The sequence below is a fragment of the Microtus pennsylvanicus genome, chromosome 19, assembly GCF_037038515.1.
Source record: "Microtus pennsylvanicus isolate mMicPen1 chromosome 19, mMicPen1.hap1, whole genome shotgun sequence".
In the NCBI taxonomy this organism is placed as follows: Eukaryota; Metazoa; Chordata; class Mammalia; order Rodentia; family Cricetidae; genus Microtus; species Microtus pennsylvanicus.
In genome coordinates this window covers 795,087-821,064 of record NC_134597.1, presented here as the reverse complement: position 1 = coordinate 821,064, position 25,978 = coordinate 795,087, and the positions used below count along the sequence as shown (strand labels likewise).

General features: G+C 41.3%; 1 protein-coding gene and 1 pseudogene across 1 annotated transcript in view; one reads left to right on the top strand and one right to left on the bottom strand.

Moving 5' to 3' along the window:
- Positions 1–12,288, top strand: part of LOC142838492 (protein lifeguard 1-like) — a 48,675-nt gene extending 36,387 nt beyond the window's left edge. Inside the window, exons 9-11 of the mRNA XM_075953959.1 lie at positions 945–1,034; positions 3,926–3,973; positions 12,110–12,288. Coding sequence (XP_075810074.1) covers positions 945–1,034; positions 3,926–3,973; positions 12,110–12,253 — 282 coding nt within the window. The 3' untranslated portion in view covers positions 12,254–12,288. The remainder of the gene's footprint in view (positions 1–944; positions 1,035–3,925; positions 3,974–12,109) is intronic.
- On the bottom strand, positions 9,314–10,619 carry LOC142838156 (SWI/SNF-related matrix-associated actin-dependent regulator of chromatin subfamily E member 1 pseudogene; annotated as a pseudogene).
- Positions 12,289–25,978: the final 13,690 nt, after the last annotated feature.

The window sequence follows — 25,978 nt, the reverse complement described above, 5'->3', positions numbered from 1 at the left end:
GTGTGCATTGAGAATGGAGGAAAAATGCAAGAAAATATCTTGGATGTTTTTAATATTTGAAAATTTTCAGCCCCTTTAATAAAAACAACAACAAAATACATGGGTCACTAATGTTTAAAGACAAAGCCAATTTATTCACAATAATAAATGCCAACATTATAAAATAATCATGACAGTAATTTTTGAAACCGTACTTATGTATTTTACAAAAATATATGCATACAAATTTGAAAGAGATCCAATGACATAATGAAATAACCTATTTCATTATCTTAATGTTTTCTATGTATATGTGTTCTTTAAATATGAATAGTTATGATTACATTGTACATACAAATTTATACTTCACTTAATTCATCTTTTTATATGAATTTTATATATGAATTTGTCATATACTTGAGCATGATCTTCCTGCCTCTACCTCCCAAGTCCTGGGATTATGAGTTTGTGCTACGATGTCTGTTTATTTATTTATTTTTTTTATTTTCGAGACAGGGTTTTTCCATAGCTTTTTGGTTCCTGTCCTGGAACTAGCTCTTGTAGACCAGGCTGGCCTCAAACTCACAGAGATCCGCCTGCCTCTGTCTCCCGAGTGCTGGGATTAAAGGCGTGCGCCACCACCGCCAGGCCAAGGAAGAAATTCTTATACATAGAAAAGTGGAATAAATATGATGAATTCTCATGTACCTTTCACCCAGTTTAAAAATGAACAACTCCTAGCTCTTACTATTTTACCTTTCAACATCTCCTCCCCGCTGAAGAAACTCCGAGGGACTGGGATGGTTTTATCATTTATGTGGCAATTTTCAGTGTTTGGGGCTAAGGCAGTTCCATCTAAGAAACAGCCAGGGCAAACAGTGCATGGGGTAGAAAATGCATCTTAAAACATTTGAGGTCCGATCTGGATGATAATGAAGTCATGCTTGCTATTTGTGTCTCCCCAGTGGGATTTTACCATGCTAAATGGAGTGATGTTTGTTTTCCTCGTTGTGCTTATGATCTACGGGATTATCGCACTCATTGTACGATCATACGTAAGTGACTGTCATTTTGAAATCTTCAAGAAGTACTCAAGAGGGCTGGAGAGATGGCTCAGTGGTTAAGAGCATTGCTTGCTCTTCCAAAGGTCCTGAGTTCAATTCCCAGCAACCACATGGGGGCTCACAGCCATCTGGAATGAGGTCTGGTGCCCTCTTCTGGCCTGCAGACATACACGCAGACAGAATATTGTATACATAATAAATACATAAATATTAAAAAAGAAGTACTCAAGATGAGGGAAGTGCTGGCTGTGTCAGCACAAGTCCTGTGAGAAGCAGACGTGGTCCTGGGGCTAAGAATGGAAGGGCTTTATTATTATCACTTTATTATCTGTGGTGATGAGCACACCAGGCAAGCACTTCACCTCTGAGCTACACTCCCTGAGATCAAAGACAAACTTCAGTAGTTTGCAGAGTTTGCCCAGTCCAGCAGCTGAGCAGGGTACGCCACACTCCTGCCCTGTTCTCCGAATGTGTATTGAAGTCATTCTTAGTTGCACACCAGGAATCTGTGGCGAATACTGTAGACAGGAAGGCAGTGTGTGAATATTGACCCCCTGCTTAAGACAGCAGTTGTCCTTCCCCAACAGGGTCTGGGGGACCCTGTCCTCTGTGGCAGACAATGCATTCTCCTGCACGCAGGTGCTATTGTTTGAAGCAAAAGTGGGAGCAAAGCTCCTCTAGAGGTTGCAACCACAGAAGGTTGCTTAGCCTCTACCCAGCTCTCTCTTTCACTGAGTTCTATGCGTCACACATAGATCTTGTGCGTATTTTCCACCGAGCTATCACACTCAACTGTCACAACATTCCTGAACAATACTCCTTGTTTATTTTATAGGCGCAGCGAACTTTAGCTCATTCAGGGTCCTCAGGGAACTAGGGGCACAGGTATCATGGATGTCAGATCTGTGTGACTTTTAGGCAGTGTTTATATCTCCATTACTTTGTGCATGGTCTGTCTCTGGAGCAGAACTGGAGAACGCTATATATTATATGGCCTATATTGTCCAGGAGTACTTTATATGGAGACCCTGCCTGAGACCTGAAACTGTCTGTTCAAATTCTGAACCAAACCATTTATTTGGCAGCAAGTGGATTTTTTTTTAACGTACCTTTAGACATGTGACTCAGTTCTGTCCAGGTTCATTTGGTCTGATAAATAAGCATGTTTGTCATAGCTAGGGAGAGGGTATCTATGTTTTGCAGACAAACTCTAAGACATACAAAGATGTACCTTGTGTGTTTTTGTTTTGGGGCTTTGCCTCCTTGTTTACTTTTTTGAGAGAGTCATACTATGTAGCCCTGGCTGGCATGCAACTCACTGTCTAGAGCAGGCTGGCCTTAAATCCACAGATAGCACCCTTTTCTGCCTCCAAAGTGCTAGGACTCCAGGTGTTTGCTCACCACCTCACCTGGCGTATTCAAAGACCATAATAACTCTATAGTTACTCAGTGGGTTCCATAGGTCTTTACAGTATCCCTAGCTTGTGGAGGCTGTGTTTCCTACAAGACAGACAGATCTCATTCCCATTCTCACAAATATCTCCAAGCTACAGTCTTAAACATGTAGCAGCAGAAGGTTCTTATCCTAAGTCTGTGCATTTGACATAGGCAACTTTGAGTCCTCTGCATTCTGGGTGTCCCCAAGCTCTCCGGTTGGCACTCTAAAGCTACTGTGCTCCCCAGATTGTGCTGTGAGTCACTGTCTCCCTTCTTCAACAAGAACTTCCTATGGGGAGCTCTGCCAGTCCTCCTTGGGACCACCTTTCTCCTCCTTAAGAGTTTTTGCTACATTTTTCTCAGGTGTTGTGTGTTGCTTTATCTTCTTCCCATGTGAGCCAAACCCTGGGTGTTCGGATATGTCTCATATTTTCTGATCAGGGAAAAATACCAGTCAGATTGGCTTGGGCAAAGTTCTAGGAATTTCATGGGCCTGAAAAGAACCTAAGAGTCTAGCACCAGTAATCCCACCTTGGTGTATGAGCCTGGGGTGACTAGTCATTTCTACTTGTACAGTATAGGTCAAGAATTGCCTGTTGACAGACAAGACCAACTGCAGGTCCCAGCAGCGCTCCCCACTGCTTGCAGGGGCTTCTTTCCTCACATTCTCCACATAGGGAACATGTGATCATTGTGTTTCCAGAACCACTCAGGCCACGGACTGAGGGCAGACAGAGTCTCTAGAAGGGTTGTTTGTAACATGGAGGGGCCAGGCCTGCTTGTTTGTTTGTGTTTTTTGTCCTGCCCAGTTTCCCACAACTGTTTAGCCCCAAAGAAAATCACACATAGATCTCTATAAGTTATAAAGTTGATTGGCCCATTAGCTCTAGCCTCTCACTGGCTAACTCACATCTTGATTAACCCATTTTTCTGATCTATGTTAGCCATGTGGCTCAGTACCTTTTTTTTCAGTGGGGCAGATCACATCCTGCTGCTTCAGTGGTCTGGGCAGCAGTAGGAGGAATCAACTTCCTCCTTCCCAGAATTCGCCTGCTCTCATTACATCATTTCTACTTCCTGTCTGGTTTTTCCACCTATATTTTCTGCCTGGTCAATCAGCATTTATTTATAACATGATTGACAGAATACAGACAATTCTCCCACACCAGTTGTTGAAAATGGGATGGGAAGTGGAGCATTTGTAATGCATTGTCCGCACACCACCCTCATGGAATTTGAAGTGCTCACTTAGTGACGGTGAAGATCTGCATGTACTTTGAATGTTTATTGTAGTAAAGTGGCAATGCTGGTGATTAGGTGGAGAAGAGGCTAATTCCCACAGGCTTGCCTGCCTTCATAATGGGTCCTTATCTGAGGGCAGTGACTCATGGAAGCACTTCCGGCACTCCAATCTTGTTAAGTTGTACCTCTTTCTTTCTGTGCAGTGGCTACATCTGGTATATTCAGCACTTGGAACACTGATCTTCTCCATGGTAGGTACTGTTTTCCCTCACTGCTGAAGACCATGGTGTACACATTCCCAGGCCTGGTGCTGGTCCGTGGAGTCAACCATTCACTAGAAACACTCCAATAATTCACTCAGCAGAGCTGGATGGCCTTTCTAATCTATGAAATCATCACATTCCTGGGCTGGAGCTGTACATCAGGGGTAGATTGCTTCCCTAGCATAGGACCTTGAGCTTCGTCCCCAACACAGCACAAACACAAAATGCAATGTAGGCAGAAGCCACTCCCAAATAACTACCAGAGACTTATTTATAAATGCTCAGCTGATAGCTCAGGCTTGTTACTAACTAACTTTTCCAACTAAATTAACCCATTTCTATTAATCTACATTCTGCTACATGGAATTTACCTCTCTTTCATCTTGCTGGTGACTAATAAGTGTTGGATCCCTGGTTGCTGGGTTCCTCTGCTGCTGATGCAACAAGTCAAATCAAACTGAATTAATAAATCCAGGTTTTATAAATGGCAATGAAAAGCAAAGCACCCCTGAATGGCCTTCAGGAAGGCAGGAAAAGAGAACACGGGACAGAGTCTGGAATGAGGCAGTGCTGGGAGCTGCTGTTTGGTGTGCTGAGGGCAGTATCTGGAGCAGCCCCTCCATCCCTGCAGCTGGAGAGTCTAGACAGCAACTCCACTGACTCTGTCCTTCTTCCCAGTGTCCTTGGCCAGTAGCTTCTTTATTAAACCAATCCCAGTGTACTGAAGGACTATTCCACACAATCCTTTGTGGAAGGATTATTTCACAAAAATGGGAAACTATCACCTTCAAAGAGTTAATATTTGAGAAGAGAAGGGATTGTGTAGAAGCCTCGGTGCTCATTGTCACACAGTGTGGCTTCATTTGCTCAGACCAGTCTCTTATTTCTCTCTACCAAAGCTGTGGAGAGAGCCGGTAGAGGCCATTTCAGATGCGTCTGGTAACCCCTTTCTTTCTGTTTAGTATTGTCTTTTGCTGTCACAGTTTTACAGTTATAAGGTTTTAAAAGTAATACACGTGGATATTTTTTAAAATTCAAACAGGGTGGACGGCAAAAGGAAATGCAAAACTCCCTTCTCCCCATTGCTCAGAGTTAAAGACTGAGAGCAGATTCTAGGAGCCCTGCTGGAGTTTCTTTAGACATCACTGCATGACCCCCTACACTGAGGTGGTCACATGGTGTAAAATATTTTACCTTAGCCTTTTACTTGACAACAATGGTCTCTGGGTATTAGCAGAGCTGTGTCAAATTCATTAGGCCTGAGTTTTTCTATCTTATGCTTTTTATCAATACTTCTCATAGCATTAAAAAATGGTGTGTGTTGCACTGTGGATGAAACTCAGGGCCTTTCCCACATCAGGCAAGGTTTCCCCTACTGACACCAACTTGTTGGGGTTTCAAAGTTCCTTGGAGTTGTTAAAGAAGAAAAAAATGTGTGTGTGTGCTGGTATGCATGCATGGAGCCAGACGACAGTGGAGTTCTGCTCTACTGTTCCCCCTGATCCCTTTGAGACAGGGTCTCTCACTGACGTTGGACCTGGGCCTCTGGCCAGTAAGCCCCAGTAACTCTGCTCTCTGCCTTCAACATCTCTGGAGTTACAGGCACATGGGTGTTCATGATTTAAAAAAACACATGAGTACTGAGGATTTGATTCTATGTTCTCATGCCTTGGCAGCAAGTCCTTGTACCTATTGAGGCGTCTCAGGCTTTGAGGGGAAAAATGTGAAGACAGGTCTCATTATGTAACACTGGATGGCCTGAAACGTGCTGTGCAGACCAGGTTGACCTTGAACTCAGAGAGATCTGCCTGCTTCTGCCTGAGTGCTGAGAGTGTCACCAAGTTTTAAGTGACCCCATTAGCTTCCTTTCCAGCGCTGTTTGTTTTTACATCCTGACTGCAGTTTCCCCTCCCTCCTCTCCTAGTCCCTTCCCCACACATTTCCTCTGTCCCCACCCTTTTCTCCCCCATTTCTCTTCAGAAAAGGCCAGATCCCCCACCCCATGGATGTCAAGTAGCTGTGAAACTAAGCACCTCTTCTTCTATTAAGGCTGGATGAGGCAACCCAGTAAGAGGAAAAGGTCCCCAAATCAGGCAACAAAGTCAGAGGCAGCCTCTGCCCCCACAGTTACACAACTGTGACATATATGCAGAGTGCCTAGGTTGTTTTCAGTTTCTGGCTGTTATATGAATATAGCCTCAAAGAACATAGCTAAGCAAGTGTTCTTGTGGTAAGATGGATCATCTTTTGGATATATGACCAAGAGTGGTATAGCTGCGTCTTGAAGCAGATTGATCCTAATTTTATGAGACACTGCTATATTGATTTCCATAGTGGCTATGTAAGTTTGTACTCTTACCAGTAATGGAGGAGTATTCCCCTTGCTCCACATCCTCATCAGCAATGGAGGAGTATTCCCCTTGCTCCACATCCTCATCAGCAATGGAGGAGTATTCCCCTTGCTCCACATCCTCATCAACACAGCTGTCACTTGTGTTACTGATCTTAGCCATTCTGACTGGTGCAAGATGGAATCTCAGAGTAGCTTTTTTTTAAATAATTTAATTATTTTTTTCAAAAGGAAAATAGACTATCTTTTTTTTTTGTTTTACATACAATCCCACTTCCCGTTTGGTGTGGGAACTGTCTATGTGTTGTCCTATGTGTCCTGTGTTGATTTTATTGGTTGATGAACCAAGAAAACTGGCTTGGCCTATAGCATGGGAGGAGGAAGGCAGAGTTAGGAGAAGCCATGGATCCGCTGCCTGATACAGACACTGGGAACTTTAGCTGGTAAGATGCAGCCATGTGATGATATACAGAATAATAGATATGTGTTGGTCGAAGATGTGAGCTTAGCCAGAAATATGCTTAAGCTATTGGCCAAACAGTATTGCAAGTAATATGGTTTTCTGAGTTGGTATTTTGCTGGTTCCTTCCCTGTCTGGCTGGAGTTGGTGGCTGGGAAGAACAAGTGACCCTTACCTCAACACCCACTCCCTTCCCTCCACCTATTCTTCCCATTCCGTCCACTCCTCAGAGGAGTTAAGGCACATTGCTCTGGGAAAGGTTCAAGGCCCTCCCTACTAAATCTAGGTTGAGTAAGGCATCCATCCAAAGAGAATGGGTTCCAAAAAAGCCAGTATAAGTGGTAAGGATAAGTCCTGATGGCACTGCCAGTCCTGGTGGTTCTGCAGTCTGTCCGAGCCATACAACTGTCACCACATTCAGAGAGACTAGTTTGAATCTATGCTGGTTCCTTCCCTGTCCGGCTGGAGTTGGTGAGCTCCCATTAGCTCAGGTAAACTATTTCAGTGGGTGTCCCCATCATGGTCTTGACCCCTTTGCTCATATTCTCACTCCTCCCACTCTTGAACTGGACTTTGGGAGCTCAGTCCAGTGCTCTGATGTGGGCCTCTGCCTCTGTTTTCATCAGTTGCTGGATGAAGGTTCTATGGTAACACTTTTTAAGACATTCATCAATCTGACTACAGGACAAGGCCAGCTCAGGCACCCTCACCTCTATTGCTTAGAGTCATAACTGGGGTCATCCTTGTGGATTCCTGGGAATTTCTCTAGTGTCAGGTTTCTTGCTAGCCTCATAATGGCCCCCTCAATCAAAATATCTCTTTCCTTGCTCTCATCTCTGTCCTTCCTCCATCCCATCTACCTTGTTCCCTCAAGTTTTCCCCCCTTCTCTTCTGCCCTCCCTTCTCCCACCCCCATGCTCCCAATATTGTTAGGCAGTCTTATCAGAGTAGTTTTGATTTGCATTTCCTTGATGGTTAAGAATGTTGTTGACCATTTCTTTGATTATTAGACTTTCCTCTGTTGAGAATTCTGTTTATATTTGTACTCCATTTTAAAATTGGATAGTTGTTTCTGTGATTTCTAATTTCCTAAATTCGTTATTTATTTTGGATATTAGACATTTATATCTAAATAAAGATTGATAAAAATTTTTCCCATTCTTTAGGCTGACATTTTGCCCTTGTGATAGTGTCATTTGCCTTACAGAAGCTTTTCAGTTCCATGAGGTCCCATTTACTAATTATTGATCACAGTACCTGTGCAATTGCTGTTCTGTTCAGGAAGTTGTCTCCTATGCCAGTGTGTTCAGGGCTAATCCACTTTCTCTTCTGTTAGGTCCAGTTTATCTTGTTTGATGTTGAGGTATTTGATCCACTCGGACTTGAGTTTTGTGCAGGGTGATATGGGTCTTATTTGCATTCTTCTACATGCTGATATCCATTTAGACCAGCACCATTTGTTGAAGATGCTTCCCCCCACCCATTGTATAATTTTGTCTTCTTTGTCAAAAACCAAATGTCCATAGGTGTGTGGATTTACTTCTGGGTCTTTGATTCCATTTGATCCATTGATCAACTGTCTGCTTTTTATGTCAACACTGTGGTTTTTATTACTATTGTTCTGTAGTACAACTTGAAATCAGGGATGGTTATACCCCCAGAATTTCCTTTATCATAAGGATTGTTTTAGCGATCCTAGTTTTTTTTTGTTTTTGTTTTTTCATGTGAAGTTGTGCATTGTTTCTTCAGGGTCTGTAAGAAATTGTATTGGAATTTTGATAAGAATTGCCTTGAATCTGTATTATTTTTACTATATTAATCCTATTGCTCCATGAGCATGGCAGATCTTACCAGAAGATGGTATCTTCTCCAGTGTTTTTCTTTAAAGACTTGAATTTCTTGTCATACAGGTCTTTTGCTTGCTTGGTTAGGGTTACACCAAAATATTTTATATTATTTGAGGCTATAGTGATATTTTATTTGTTTTAAATAAAGCTTGCCTGAAGATCAGAGTGCAGAGCTAAGCTACTACAGGCCAGGTAATGGTGGCATACACCCTTAATCCCAGGACTCAAGGTCGCCCTGGGCTACATGAGATTGCATCTGTCTAAAAAGAGAAACAAAACTCACACAGAGGTGCTCCCAGCACTAGGGAGGTGGAGATAGAAGTGATATGGCTAGGTGGAGAGACAAGAGCTCATTGCAGTCTGAGGTTTGGTGGAGAGCATTGCAGTCTACAGTCATGCAGGGGTCAGGATCGCCACCTTGAGCCTTGGTAGAGGTAAGATCTCTCTAGTGACTTGGGTTCTTTGCTTTTCTGATCTTCAGCTTGCCCAATATCTGTCTCTGGGTTTTTATTATTTGTGCTACATGTGCTTATTGCAAAGAGTGTTGTTTTCCTAATTTCTTTATCAACCCATTCTTTGTATATAGGAAGACTATTGATTTTTTTTTTACAACCAGAAAACATTTTTTTTCCATTTAAAAAAGTTTTAGGACACATAAAACAAGGCAACATTTATTCCTTCTTCTCGTCTTCTGGCATGGGGTCTGTGGGTGGCTCCTCTACTGTTGCCAGTATTACTATCACTGGTCCCTTCGACCTCCATGTGTCAACCCCCCTCCCCCTCCGCCCACTCTCCTTGTCCTCAGGAGTAGATGTGCCTTCTTCACCATTCTGCTGGCTCTGTGTTGTTTCTTCCAGGTGTGTCTCCTCTGTCTCCATAGGGATGCTTTCTTCATCCTTCTTCTCGTCTTTGTTCGTTGCTTGCTCTTCCTCAGGGGCAATGCTGCCCTGACCGCTCTCGGCTTGCTCTGCTGCTTCCTTCTCCCGCTCCTCCTGCCTTTTGCGGGCCTGCTCTACTGCCTGTGCAATTTCCGCTGCGATTTTCTCCATGTCTACTTCCACCTTCAGACCGCATAACCTTTTAAGTTCATTGTTAAAGGAATCCATGCTTTCCAGGAATTTCCTTTTCTTTTCCTGGTGTCGCTCCTGTATCTGAAGAAGTTCGGCTTCCAGTTTTCGCTGATGAACCATTAAAAGACTGGACCTGTCGCTTGAGGACCTGCATTCTGGCTGTTGTGACAACCGACCGCACATCAGGGACCATGCTCTCACTGAGGATCTCACTGATGAGGCGGTGGTTTCTCTGGAAACAGGTGGTAGCTGTATGCTTCATTGAAAAGCAATCATCATAATCATCTGGATCCTCAGCAGGCTGAATGCTCATATAAGGTTCTCCTTTCTCCATGCGAGACTGTCTCTGTCGACTTTCTTCCTCTAATGCAGCTTCGGCACGACTTTTTGCATTAATATATGCAAGGTATGCAGGGGAATTGTGATAGGCCTTCATAGACTCATTGTACTCTATCTTTTCGGCTTCGTATTCTTTTAAATATTCTTGTTTCTCTTCATCAGTGAGATCTCGCCACATGCCACCAATAATCTTGCCAATTTCCCACAACTTTAGGTCAGGGTTGGAAGCCTTTACTTGGTCCCAGACCTTTCTGCTGTACCTCATGTAGGGCATCAGCGGCTTATCTGGTGGCTTTGGAGACTTTGGAATCGTGATACCAGATGACGCCGTGACCCGGCTGTTGGTGCCTGGGTTCCCTCCCAGCCTGTAGTTGTTGTAGGCGAGATGACTGTATGGATTGTATCCCACAAACCCTGGTGTGCTGGGCATTTGTGTTGCAGGAGCTGGGGTGGGAGGTGGGGCATAAGATGGTCTTTTTGACATTTTGGAAGATTAAGTTCTCAGTTCCTTAAGAATGAATCTGAGACACCGCGGGCAGACAAGGCGCCCGCAGCTCCGGCTTCGCTTCCCTTTTCGATTGTTTTTTTTTAGTTAATTTTGTATCCAATCACTTTGCTGAATGTGTTCCTGGTAGAATTCCTGAGGTTGTTTATGTATACTATCTTATATGCAAATATCATCTAGCAATACTTTGATTTCTTTTCCAGTTCATATCCCCATGATCTCCTTTAGTTGTCTTACTGTTCTAGTTAAAAGTTAAAGTACTATTTTGAATAAGTATGGAGAGTGTAGACAGCATTGTCTTGTCTTGTCCCTGATTTTAGTGGAATTACTCTAAGTTTCTCTCCATTTAATTTGATGTTGGCTATCTGCCTGCTGTATATTGCTTTTATTAAGTTCAAGTATGTCTCTTTCCCCTCTGATCTCTTCAAGACTATTTTCATGAAGGGGGTTGCGTCTTATCAAAGGCAAAATTAGATTTTTCAGCATCTCATGAGATGATTTTTTCCCTTTCAGTCTGTTTATATGGTGGATGATCTTTTTGATGTGTTCTTAGATTAGGTTTCTAAGTATTTTGTTGCATATTTTTACATTGATGTTTATGAGTGAAACTGGTCTGTAACTCTTTTTGTTGAGTTTTTGGTTTGAGTATTAGGGTGACTGTGGCCTCATAAAATGAATTTGACAATTCTGTTTCATTTTGTGGAATTTGAGGAATTCTGGTATTATCTTTTCTTTGAAAGTCTGGTAGAATTATGCACTAAAACCCACCTGGCCCTGGGCTTTTTTTCTGGTTGGAAGACTTTTAATGACTGCTTCTATTTCCTTTGGAGTTATATGTCTATTTAAATTGTTTATCTGATCTTGATTTTACTTTGATAAGTGGTATCTATTGAGAAAATTGTCCAATTCTTTTTGATTTTCCAATTTTGTAGAGTACAGGTTTTTGAAGTATGAGGTTTGATGTGTGATTTAAGTTCTTAAAACAGTCCTTAGGGATGGGGTTAAAAAACAGTCCTTACTCTGAGTCTGGGAAGCATCTTTGGTTTGATCCAGCAGGAGCATGGGAAGGTCTTGATACAGGACACATCATTCACAAATGGTGCAAAGGAAGTATACAGATTTGGTACTGTGCATTTCAGGAGGATGAGATACTTGCTCTCAGAGTGCAAACTATGACTTCAACAATGGTTGAAGCTCTAATAATGTATAGTTACAACTGACCTCCAGCATCATTTTACTTCTTTCTTCAATCTCCCCCTCCCTTCTCCCCTTCCTTCCCTATCTTTTGAGATAGTTTCATGTAGCCCAAGCTAGCCTCAAACTTATGTAGTTGATGATGACCTTGAGCTTCTGACCTTCCTATCTCTATTTCCAGTTTTCTAGAATTGCAGGCATGTGTGGTACATGGACTGGAATCCAGGGCTTTATGTATGCCATTCAAGTACTCTACCAACTCGGCTACATTTTTCTTAATGATAAAATAACTTTCCCCACATCATGAAGGACACCTACTTGGTAGATCCAATCTAAATAGATTCTTCCTCCTCTTCTAGTACCTGGTAATGGACGTGCAGATGATGGTTGGGGGGCACTACCATTATGAGATAGACCCCGAAGAGTACATTTTTGCTGTTCTGAACATCTATGTGGACATCATCAACCTTTTCATTTTCATTTTGGACCTGATTGGACGATAGCCGATGGCCAAGGCTGGCTTATGCTGAGAAGGAACGTGGGATGCCTGTGGAGTGTTGCCAGGCATAGGCACTCGGTGGTGACCACTCACAGTTCCTTCCATAGTTATTTGTTTATTCATTTATGTCAAAAGAAGTGAAGAATTCAGTAGATGGTTGCTGTTATACTTATTTCCCTTGTCATACGGTAAAACTTTCTTATTCATATGAAAACATTTCAGATTCCTATAAATTCAGAAAATGAGTATCCTAATTATATACTGACATACATTTAGAAGGTTTCCATTGCTTTGTTGAAGTTTTATAGGCAAGATTTAAAGCTGTAAATACTCCTACATAAATAAAGCTGATTGTAGAAAACCCCAAACATGCCCTTTGTCTTCATTTGGACATTCTAAGGGAGTATGTTAACATGTCATTTTTTTAACAATAGGACAAACAAAAATATTCTTGGTTTCTCCCACTTTCCACAGCTAGACTGGAGAAAATTCTTTCATCAAGTACGGAGAAAAGAAGCTCAGGGCAGAGTGTCATCTGCATGCCACCAATAAACCTGTACTTTTGTGCTTGACTCAAGGACCTCTTCCTCTGAGTGTCTGGGCCAGCTGGCCTTATAACATCCTAAATGTCTTTAAAAATTGTTTTTAAAACATACATAAAAATTTTCATTTTAGCAGTTTCTGTGTACAGTTAAGTAGTATTACATATATTATTGTGAAACCAATCTCTGCAGTGTTTCTAGCTTGAAAACCAATGCTCTCTGCCAACTATATTAGTCAGGATTCTTTAGGAACATAAGTTATAGGATGAATCTATCTATCTATCTATCTATCTATCTATCTATCTATCTATCCATCCATCCATCATCCATCTATCTATCTATCTATCTATCTATCTATCTATCTATCCATCCATCTATCATCTATCTATCTATCTATCTATCTATCTATCTATCTATCTATCTATCTATCTATGATGATTTAAAAAAAATGACCCCCAAAGGGAGTGCCATTATTACATTATTAGGTGTGGCCTTATTGAAGAAAGTGCATCACTGTGGAGACAGGCTTTGAGATCTCTTTTGCTCAAGCTTCCTTCAGGAGTGTGACTGTCAATTGATTTATTTACTATCTTATATGCAAATATCATCTAGCAATACTTTGACTTCTTTTCCAGTTCATATCCCCGTGATCTCCTTTAGTTGTCTTATTGTTCTAGTTAAAAGTTAAAGTACTATATTGAATAAGTATGGAGAGTGTAGACAGCATTGTCTTGTCTTGTCCCTGATTTTAGTGGAATTACTCTAAGTTTCTCTCCATTTAATTTGATGTTGGCTATCTGCCTGCTGTATATTGCTTTTATTAAGTTCAAGTATGTCTCTTTCCCCTCTGATCTCTTCAAGACTATTTTCATGAAGGGGGTTGAGTCTTATCAAAGGCAAAATTAGATTTTTCAGCATCTCATGAGATGATTTTTTTCCCTTTCAGTCTGTTTATATGGTGGATGATCTTTTTGATGTGTTCTTAGATTAGGTTTCTAAGTATTTTGTTGCATATTTTTACATTGATGTTTATGAGTGAAACTGGTCTGTAACTCTTTTTGTTGAGTTTTTGGTTTGAGTATTAGGGTGACTGTGGCCTCATTAAATGAATTTGACAATTCTGTTTCATTTTGTGGAATTTGAGGAATTCTGGTATTATCTTTTCTTTGAAAGTCTGGTAGAATTATGCACTAAAACCCACCTGGCCCTGGGCTTTTTTTCTGGTTGGAAGACTTTTAATGACTGCTTCTATTTCCTTTGGAGTTATATGTCTATTTAAATTGTTTATCTGATCTTGATTTTACTTTGATAAGTGGTATCTATTGAGAAAATTGTCCATTTCTTTTTGATTTTCCAATTTTGTAGAGTACAGGTTTTTGAAGTATGAGGTTTGATGTGTGATTTAAGTTCTTAAAACAGTCCTTAGGGATGGAGTTAAAAAACAGTCCTTACTCTGAGTCTGGGAAGCATCTTTGGTTTGATCCAGCAGGAGCATGGGAAGGTCTTGATACAGGACACATCATTCACAAATGGTGCAAAGGAAGTATACAGATTTGGTACTGTGCATTTCAGGATGAGATACTTGCTCTCAGAGTGCAAACTATGACTTCAACAATGGTTGAAGCTCTAATAATGTATAGTTACAACTGACCTCCAGCATCATTTTACTTCTTTCTTCAATCTCCCCCTCCCTTCTCCCCTTCCTTCCCTATCTTTTGAGATAGTTTCATGTAGCCCAAGCTAGCCTCAAACTTATGTAGTTGATGATGACCTTGAGCTTCTGACCTTCCTATCTCTATTTCCAGTTTTCTAGAATTGCAGGCATGTGTGGTACATGGACTGGAATCCAGGGCTTTATGTATGCCATTCAAGTACTCTACCAACTCGGCTACATTTTTCTTAATGATAAAATAACTTTCCCCACATCATGAAGGACACCTACTTGGTAGATCCAATCTAAATAGATTCTTCCTCCTCTTCTAGTACCTGGTAATGGACGTGCAGATGATGGTTGGGGGGCACTACCATTATGAGATAGACCCCGAAGAGTACATTTTTGCTGTTCTGAACATCTATGTGGACATCATCAACCTTTTCATTTTCATTTTGGACCTGATTGGACGATAGCCGATGGCCAAGGCTGGCTTATGCTGAGAAGGAACGTGGGATGCCTGTGGAGTGTTGCCAGGCATAGGCACTCGGTGGTGACCACTCACAGTTCCTTCCATAGTTATTTGTTTATTCATTTATGTCAAAAGAAGTGAAGAATTCAGTAGATGGTTGCTGTTATACTTATTTCCCTTGTCATACGGTAAAACTTTCTTATTCATATGAAAACATTTCAGATTCCTATAAATTCAGAAAATGAGTATCCTAATTATATACTGACATACATTTAGAAGGTTTCCATTGCTTTGTTGAAGTTTTATAGGCAAGATTTAAAGCTGTAAATACTCCTACATAAATAAAGCTGATTGTAGAAAACCCCAAACATGCCCTTTGTCTTCATTTGGACATTCTAAGGGAGTATGTTAACATGTCATTTTTTTAACAATAGGACAAACAAAAATATTCTTGGTTTCTCCCACTTTCCACAGCTAGACTGGAGAAAATTCTTTCATCAAGTACGGAGAAAAGAAGCTCAGGGCAGAGTGTCATCTGCATGCCACCAATAAACCTGTACTTTTGTGCTTGACTCAAGGACCTCTTCCTCTGAGTGTCTGGGCCAGCTGGCCTTATAACATCCTAAATGTCTTTAAAAATTGTTTTTAAAACATACATAAAAATTTTCATTTTAGCAGTTTCTGTGTACAGTTAAGTAGTATTACATATATTATTGTGAAACCAATCTCTGCAGTGTTTCTAGCTTGAAAACCAATGCTCTCTGCCAACTATATTAGTCAGGATTCTTTAGGAACATAAGTTATAGGATGAATCTATCTATCTATCTATCTATCTATCTATCTATCTATCTATCCATCCATCCATCATCCATCTATCTATCTATCTATCTATCTATCTATCTATCTATCTATCTATCTATCCATCCATCCATCTATCATCTATCTATCTATCTATCTATCTATCTATCTATCTATCTATCTATGATGATTTAAAAAAAATGACCCCCAAAGGGAGTGCCATTATTACATTATTAGGTGTGGCCTTATTGAAGAAAGTGCATCACTGTGGAGACAGGCTTTGAGATCTCTTTTGCTCAAGCTTCCTTCAGGAGTGTGACTGTCAATTGATTTATTTACTATCTTATATGCAAATATCATCTAGCAATACTTTGACTTCTTTTCCAGTTCATATCCCCGTGATCTCCTTTAGTTGTCTTATTGTTCTAGTTAAAAGTTAAAGTACTATATTGAATAAGTATGGAGAGTGTAGACAGCATTGTCTTGTCTTGTCCCTGATTTTAGTGGAATTACTCTAAGTTTCTCTCCATTTAATTTGATGTTGGCTATCTGCCTGCTGTATATTGCTTTTATTAAGTTCAAGTATGTCTCTTTCCCCTCTGATCTCTTCAAGACTATTTTCATGAAGGGGGTTGAGTCTTATCAAAGGCAAAATTAGATTTTTCAGCATCTCATGAGATGATTTTTTTCCCTTTCAGTCTGTTTATATGGTGGATGATCTTTTTGATGTGTTCTTAGATTAGGTTTCTAAGTATTTTGTTGCATATTTTTACATTGATGTTTATGAGTGAAACTGGTCTGTAACTCTTTTTGTTGAGTTTTTGGTTTGAGTATTAGGGTGACTGTGGCCTCATTAAATGAATTTGACAATTCTGTTTCATTTTGTGGAATTTGAGGAATTCTGGTATTATCTTTTCTTTGAAAGTCTGGTAGAATTATGCACTAAAACCCACCTGGCCCTGGGCTTTTTTTCTGGTTGGAAGACTTTTAATGACTGCTTCTATTTCCTTTGGAGTTATATGTCTATTTAAATTGTTTATCTGATCTTGATTTTACTTTGATAAGTGGTATCTATTGAGAAAATTGTCCATTTCTTTTTGATTTTCCAATTTTGTAGAGTACAGGTTTTTGAAGTATGAGGTTTGATGTGTGATTTAAGTTCTTAAAACAGTCCTTAGGGATGGAGTTAAAAAACAGTCCTTACTCTGAGTCTGGGAAGCATCTTTGGTTTGATCCAGCAGGAGCATGGGAAGGTCTTGATACAGGACACATCATTCACAAATGGTGCAAAGGAAGTATACAGATTTGGTACTGTGCATTTCAGGATGAGATACTTGCTCTCAGAGTGCAAACTATGACTTCAACAATGGTTGAAGCTCTAATAATGTATAGTTACAACTGACCTCCAGCATCATTTTACTTCTTTCTTCAATCTCCCCCTCCCTTCTCCCCTTCCTTCCCTATCTTTTGAGATAGTTTCATGTAGCCCAAGCTAGCCTCAAACTTATGTAGTTGATGATGACCTTGAGCTTCTGACCTTCCTATCTCTATTTCCAGTTTTCTAGAATTGCAGGCATGTGTGGTACATGGACTGGAATCCAGGGCTTTATGTATGCCATTCAAGTACTCTACCAACTCGGCTACATTTTTCTTAATGATAAAATAACTTTCCCCACATCATGAAGGACACCTACTTGGTAGATCCAATCTAAATAGATTCTTCCTCCTCTTCTAGTACCTGGTAATGGACGTGCAGATGATGGTTGGGGGGCACTACCATTATGAGATAGACCCCGAAGAGTACATTTTTGCTGTTCTGAACATCTATGTGGACATCATCAACCTTTTCATTTTCATTTTGGACCTGATTGGACGATAGCCGATGGCCAAGGCTGGCTTATGCTGAGAAGGAACGTGGGATGCCTGTGGAGTGTTGCCAGGCACAGGCACTCGGTGGTGACCACTCACAGTTCCTTCCATAGTTATTTGTTTATTCATTTATGTCAAAAGAAGTGAAGAATTCAGTAGATGGTTGCTGTTATACTTATTTCCCTTGTCATACGGTAAAACTTTCTTATTCATATGAAAACATTTCAGATTCCTATAAATTCAGAAAATGAGTATCCTAATTATATACTGACATACATTTAGAAGGTTTCCATTGCTTTGTTGAAGTTTTATAGGCAAGATTTAAAGCTGTAAATACTCCTACATAAATAAAGCTGATTGTAGAAAACCCCAAACATGCCCTTTGTCTTCATTTGGACATTCTAAGGGAGTATGTTAGCATGTCATTTTTTTAACAATAGGACAAACAAAAATATTCTTGGTTTCTCCCACTTTCCACAGCTAGACTGGAGAAAATTCTTTCATCAAGTACGGAGAAAAGAAGCTCAGGGCAGAGTGTCCTCTGCATGCCACCAATAAACCTGTACCTTTGTGCTTGACTCAAGGACCTCTTCTTCTGAGTGTCTGGGCCAGCTGGCCTTATAACATCCTAAATGTCTTTTAAAGTTGTTTTTAAAACATACATAAAAATTTTCATTTTAGCAGTTTCTGTGTACAGTTAAGTAGTATTACATATATTATTGTGAAACCAATCTCTGCAGTGTTTCTAGCTTGAAAACCAATGCTCTCTGCCAACTATATTAGTCAGGATTCTTTAGGAACATAAGTTATAGGATGAATCTATCTAATCTATCTATCTGTCTGTCTGTCTGTCTGTCTATCTATCTATCTATGATGATTTAAAAAAAATGACCCCCAAAGGGAGTGCCATTATTACATTATTAGGTGTGGCCTTATTGAAGAAAGTGCATCACTGTGGAGACAGGCTTTGAGATCTCTTTTGCTCAAGCTTCCTTCATGAGTGTGACTGTCAATTGACTTCCTTTTGCCTGAAAGATGTATCACTTTCCGCTCCAGCACCATGTCTGCCTGCACAATGTCATGCTCCCCATCATGATGATAATGGACTGAACCTCTTGAAACTGTAAGTGAGCCACCTCAATTAAATGTTTTCTTTATAAGAGCTGCTGTGGCCATGGTGTCTCTTCACAGCAATAGTTACCCTAATAGAGTTCTCTATCTGAATAGCTTATAAACTGTTATCCAGCTAGTCCAATAATGGTTATCTCCCAATAGAAGATTCAGATAGTAGTTGTTCATTCCACAAGGCTTGATGCCTCAGCTTGTCTTCAGCATATGTCAGAATCCCAAAGGAGTGGTCTCCAACGCCAACAAAGGAATGGACTTGCTAGTGAAAGCAATCAGGCAAAGAGTGAAAGCTTCCTTCTTTCATGTCCTTTATATAATCTGCTAGCAGAAAGTATGGCCTAGATTAAAGGTATCTCTTCCCACCTCAAAAGATCTAGATTAAAAGTGGGTGTTCTTACTTCAAATGATTTAATTCAGAAAATAATCCCTCACAGGCATGCCTAGCCATATGACCTTTAGTTAATTCCGGATAAAGTCAAGTTGACAACCAAGAACAGACATCACAAGTCCACTCCTTATCAACTTGACACACTGTAGTAATATGGGGCGGCGGCTGGGCTGCGTCCCCAAAACCCCAGCCGCCTGCCTTGCCCGGCTAGCTTATGCCCCAAATAATTACACGGACACTGTATTCTTTTAACCACTGCTCTGGCCCATTTCTAATCATCTGTGTAGCGCCCCTAGGTGCGCTTACCGGGAAGATTCTAGCCTAAGTCCATCCTGGGTTGGAGCTTCATAGCGTGCGTCTTCCCTGGAGCAGGTAGCATGGCGTCTCTCTGAAGGCGTCTGCTCCGGAGAGGAGAGCTGTGGAGTCTGACCTCACTTCCTCTTCCTCCCGGCATTCTGTTCTGTTTACTCCACCCACCTAAGGGTGGGCCTATCCAATGGGCCTAGCAGTTTCTTTATTGCTTAGCCAAAGGAATCAACAAATTGATATATGACACTCCCACATCAACACACAACCATGTCTCCTTATGTCAAGCTCAATTTCCAAATAAAAGCAATAACTAGGTTATAATTGCACCTAACATGATATAACTAACCCTTGAATAATTACAAATGCATTATATATTTAACTAGGCCATAATTATGCCTAACATGATTTAGCTACAGCCAAAAATGTTTTAGAATAGGTAATAATATCCCTTGAGGGAATATTCTTTTGATATCTCAAAACTTAACCACAGACAGTCTCTTACTTGATGTTATACCACATGATAAAGAAACCGAGGAAAGAAAATACAAATATCTGTAAAAGCACATTCTTAACAAAATACAATAAAACACTGATGTCAATTATAATTCTTGTGTCTGCTACCGGTCTCTAGGCCTTAGCGGGTATTTTGGTATTTATAACCTTCCTCTACTACCCGTTCAGGATTTTCTCCACCCTCAGCAAGGACTTCTTCAGGTCTTGGCTCTTTTCTGGAAGGAATGACCCACTGCCTTCATTCCAGAAGGCCTGTGCCCTTTGTCGTCTTTCCTGGATTAGGCTGTTGTAGTTCATAGTTTCCCATTGACCATAATCACAAGACATGATAGTTCCAAGATCTAGAGGATCTGCTGGACTCCAGACGTAATCTTTCTAACCTCCAGTGTAGAGAAGTGATCCAATTTTCCCTTGAAAAAAAATATGGATCAATCATCCCTCCTAACACATTTCTTTCTTAGCCTGTTGACTTGAGAGCATCAGAAGCCCAAAGTGACCAGAGGAAGTCTGAGTTCAACAGAATATTTGTTGTGGCTCCTGGCAGTAGCACCCCTTCCCCTGTAGGCCAGCAGAACTCAGTATCACAAGAAGCAACATTTTTTTCTAGTGGGTCATTAGGGGTAACAGTGAGTGCATTCCACCTCTTGATTCCTGAATCCATGGATCTACCTATGGGAAAAACCATACCACATATTGGATATTGATTCAAAGCATGCACCACCCTCTGGAGAACTTCCCATCCTCCAGGCTGCTGCCAGTTGTAACTGTTGATGTTGTAACTGTGTCTTCAAAAGACCATTTAATCTATCGGGCTTGCTGTTTCAGTGGATTTTACGATCATGGGCCCACTGTTGCACTTCTCTGGCTGTAAAGTGAGGTCTTTGGTCAGAAGCTATAGTGGTATTTTGTGTTTTAATAAATATAGCTTGTCTGAGCATCAGCGGGCAAAGCAGCCATACTAGTCAGCCATATTGGCCAAGGAATGGTGGCAAATACCTTTAATCCCAGGACTCCAAATCCCAAAGGTCTCTTCTGTAGTTCACCTATAGAGGCCCGAAAAAGGCTCCAAACAGCATGTCTTTCTGCTACTGATACCTCAGGAACCATTAGGTCTGCTGGATCCAAGTAGTAGAGAGGATCCGTACTTACTTACTGGGCCAATGTTACCTGATAGGGGCTGGTCAAGGAATTAAACCTCAGACTCAGGATGGAGAGGCCCCAGCAAGGCTAAGACTATAACAGTTTTTACGAAAGCAATCAGACTTTTTATACCCTTATCAGAAACAGAATATAGTGGTAACTGCCAGGATCAATATAGCTGTAGTTGCCAAGGTAAAATGACATTTGCAAACTATACAGGGTATACCCACGATTAATATCTAAGATCAACTTTCTATCAAGTTTCCATGGTTTCTTAACTTCTAAAGGAACATACAGAGAAAGACAAAGTGGCCTGAATGCTTCACTGCCTGAGGGGGTGCCTTGGTTTCTCAGGAACTGAAAGGCACATAGTGCCCCAGCAGTCACAGACTCTACCCTGATTCATGCCTCTCCATTGTTTCCTGCAGTAGGATCTGTTGAAGATCCTTCTGTTGTTCCAGCCCCGACTCAAAGCGAGCAGCTTTCCTAGACACTTGGGTCTATGCGTAGGAGTGACACATCTAATTGAGGACTGTGCTGTCTCCAGAATCCAAATGGCCCCACTAAAGGCTGTGTTTGCTTGTTGGTGGGAAGGGCAGATTCACCTCTGCCTGCCCCACACCACTGGATTCCTAAGAATTTCACTGAGGTAGACAACCTTGAATTTTGGTTGGATTTATTTCCCATCCTCTGATGGACATATATGTTACCAAGTCCAAAGTGGTTATCTCCTGTTCACTGGGTCCAAACAACATCATATCAATATGGTGCATCAATGTGGTGTTTTTGTGAAACAGACAGACAATCAAGATTCCTTTGAAAAAATTTTTTGACACAGATCTGGTGTTTATATATCCTTCAGGTAAAATTGTAAAGATATACTGGAAGTCTTGCCAACTGAAAGCAAATTGCTTCTGGCGGTCCTGATGGATAGTTATCGAGAAAAGGTCATTTGCCAAATCAATAGCTACATACACATGCCAGTAGATATGTTAATTTGCTTAAGTAAGGACACCACATCTGGTGCTGCAGCTGCAATTGGAGTCACTACATGACTGAGTTGATAGTCAAGTGTCCGTATCCATGATCCATCCATTTTTGCACTGGCCAGGTAAGAGAGTTAAAGGGAGATGTGGTTTAGCAGACAATGAAGGATTAATTTCCTCAGTCAAAGGTGGAAAAGGCAGTATTTCAGGGGTTGGAGAGACGTGAGATAAACCCTTGAGAATCTGAGGGCTCAAAGTTCTCAGCCTCAATGGGGTTCTCCACATATCTCCACCCCAAGTTACAGGATCTCATTTGTTAACAACTAATGCCCTTAATTTAAACTCTGAGACCCTCGCATAATGAGACTTGAATTTTTGCTGTAATTCAGTCAGTCTTATAAGGAGGCCTTTGCTTTGATTTTCTGAAACTTGAGCCCTGTGGCAGAGAAGAATTTTTTCCTGGGCACAATTCTCAGGGTGGGTGAATCAGGATAAATTTGTAAAATAGTCCAATAATTTATGACTACAGGAAGGAGAAAAGCAGTAGGCACAGGCATACTGGACTGTGATATTGTTGTTTCTTGGCTTTCAAGGCATGGTAGGCAGCAGGCATTCATGTGGTGCATATAATACAGGCAGGCAAAACACTATACATACAAATTAAAAACTAAAAAAAAAAAACTAGAAACAACAAAAATGAGTACACTTCCACTTGGCATTCCAATGTGGATAAGGGAAACTTCACAAGCTTCATTCTTAGATGAAGAGCTACAGGCAATTAGTGGTTGCTAAGGGAGGGAGACTCAAGTCTTCTCCATGAATGAGCTCCCAAAAGTTCATCCAATCCCAAGCAATCAGCCCTAAACATATCAACAAGTAACACTAAATGGACTCAGCGGCTGTACATGTGAGTACATATGTTTAATAATAATAAAGTTAGAGATCATGAATTTGAAAAAGAATGGGGAGCACATGGGAGGAGTTGGAGAGGGTGGGAAAGAAATGACACAAATTGGGTACCTATAAAATTTTCAAAAATTAAAAAAGTGTATTTACAGGCAACATCTGGCAGAGGGCGATGTTGGACCGGGAAAAGACCTGTGGTTCTGACTCAACCAGTCAAAGGCAGTGCGTTCCTCTTCACGGCTGGGGTTTCTACAGGGTTCCACTATATTTGTTTCAGCTGGACCACCAGAAAGGGGACTATGGGGACTGGCAGAGCAACAATTTATATGTGTCATTGTTCCTTTTTTGTATGTGGAGGCCTCTGACTGGGGCATGCCAATGACCGTTGTGAAACTGATGGTATAGGATAATACAGTTCTATATACATTCAGATCTGGAGGCTACATTACACTGGATTACCCTCAGGCCCTCCCCCTCTTCCAGACCATTAGCTTCCCCTCCCATTACTGAACATGCTCCAAAACCATATCCATTTCAGGAGCTGAGGAGATCTGTCAGCTATGAGTAGCAGAAGAGTTAGCACTCATCCTGGGAGGGGAAGAGTCTAGTTGCAGGGAGTGGGCAAGTCAGTCCAATGGTCTGTAGCCCTTGCTCCAGACTGCAAACTACTCTGTGGCTATGACCTCAGCATGCAGAGAACCTGGGCCCTGAAGCTTCCTGCCCTGGAAACGGCTGTCAGACTCTGACACCTTCTCTGCCCTTTGCACCCAGCACAATGTTCCTTGCCTCTAAGTTAGCATTTGGCTGTGCTTGCTCTAAACCCTTAGACAGAGCTTTATGTTTGCTCTTGCATTTGAAAAATGCACCTACTACCTATTGCTCAAACAAAAGTTCTTTCAGTGTTTTTAAGTCCACTATGAAAAGCTCTCAGAAATCAAGGTTCTGATTTTGGGTATGATTTACTTGATGTTCAATTATTCTATGACCCAACAGCCAGGGCCACACTGCCTTTCAGCTAGAGACACAAAACTGCTGCGTGCCATAAAAAACGTCCCTTTTGCTGCCTGCCTATTTGCCATCTGTTTACTAATTTCAGTCCTTCCTCTAGGGCTAATCCTCTAGCAAGTGTTCTCAACCTTCCTAATTCTGCGACACTGTCAGTTCTGGGTAGTCCTCTGTGGATGTCTCTGCATGTGGGTAGATAGAGGAGCGGTCTCCAGTTCCTAAGACCATCAGAAATAAGTGTTTTCTCATGGTCTTAGGTGACCACTGTAAAAGGGTCATTCAACCCTGGGGTCGTGACCCACAGCTTGAATGCCACTGCTCTGAACTTCATTACCAGGTAGAACCTTGGAACCCCACAGGTTCCCTTCATTCCTCACCTCAACCCTATCACTCAGGCGCGAACTTTCTCTACTATACCCCAGGACTCGTAAACTTCCATGGTTACATTCTTTTGACTCAGTTTCCTTTCCAGACAATCTTCAGCATCCTGTTGTCCCTGTCAAAACTTCTGGTCTAGGACTTCATTTTGTCCTTACAAGCTAGTTACACTGTCCCCCTCTCAGGCATGCTGGCAAAGACAGGAGATTGGGGTCAGAGGCAAAGAGCTCACCTTGAAGGTGCAGAAGGCAGCTTTGCATCAGTCCTCCATACGTCTAGTCCCACAGGGAGAAACACAGGAGCCTGGATGGTACCAGGCATGAGTGTGCTTCTGTTGCATTTGAAAAATCCTCAGCATGAGGAATGTACTACACTTAGAGCAGACAGTTTGGGCTATTCTCGAGTCTGAAGGGTACTAGTTAGACAAACAGAGAGAGAGTGCAAATTGTTCTTAGGCCTACGGTCACAGAGTAGCTACCAGCGTGCACCTCCCTCCCATGGTCCCCACCTCCTGGATGAGGGACAGTGTGACCTGTAGCTGACAGACCTCCTCGGCTCCTGTGACAGATATGTTTTAGGAGCATTTTCTGTAATGGGTAAGGGAAGCTAAAGGTCCCGAGGGAGTGGTTCCTGTTTGCAATTCAGTGTAATCTCTCCAGATCTGAATGGATAAAGGAACTGTTTCACAATGGCCTTAAATACACAGCAGATGAACAGGTATACAAGGGTTCCAGAATGAGTTTCTTCCAGCTATTTTCTTCATGCTATTCTGTTTACTTGTGTGTCTCTTAACCTGTTTATAAGCTGATGTCTCATGAAGAGTAGGCCCTTGCAGAAGAAGCACCCAGGGAAACAAGGGACTAGGAGATGTAGAAAGCCTGACTAAGAAGCTTCAAAGACTGAAGAATAATTCCTCCAGAACTTTGGGCCACCATTCAGTTTGTCAACTATTTCAATTATAAGCAGACTTCAGTGAATACCATAAGAGCCATGTTCTTTACTAACTGTTGTAGGGCTCAACGCCCAATACCGAAGAAAAAGAGAAGACAAACAAAATGAAAAACTGCCTGCTTCTAAAATAATAACATGCCTGCTTCTAAAATAACAACTGTCACAAAAAGCAGTCTAGGTGAGAGCCACTTTTATCTTTCTAGAAACCTTATCCACGGGCTCTGATGATGTTATAGGAACCAACAAGGCAACAGTAGCTAAAGAGAGGATGCCACAATTATGGCCCAGTGCTATGCTGAGGTGAGGGAAGGCTCTAAGAACTGAGCAAAGGGACAGCCTTTCCCTATGCAATTATGTCAGCTCCACCCCCACTGGTCCCAATTCCTACCATGGTTTAACGTTAGGTTCCAAAGTTTTACGCTTTGGAGACTAACCATAACAATTTAAAAATAACTGAACTTCAGTAAGCCTCAGGTTTTAATGCCTAAGAGGTCAGGCAACAGGTTATCTAGGACTGAAAAAATAAAGATGAGACTAGTTGTTGTGGAATATTATTTAAGATGTGTTACATTTGTTTATGCTGTGGAACATTTGTTTAATGATGCCAAGATGCCCTGCATTCTTTTATGTAAATTTGTTTAACTCTGTGAAGCTGTGTTACTTTGCCTGTCTAAAACACCTGATTGGTCTAAT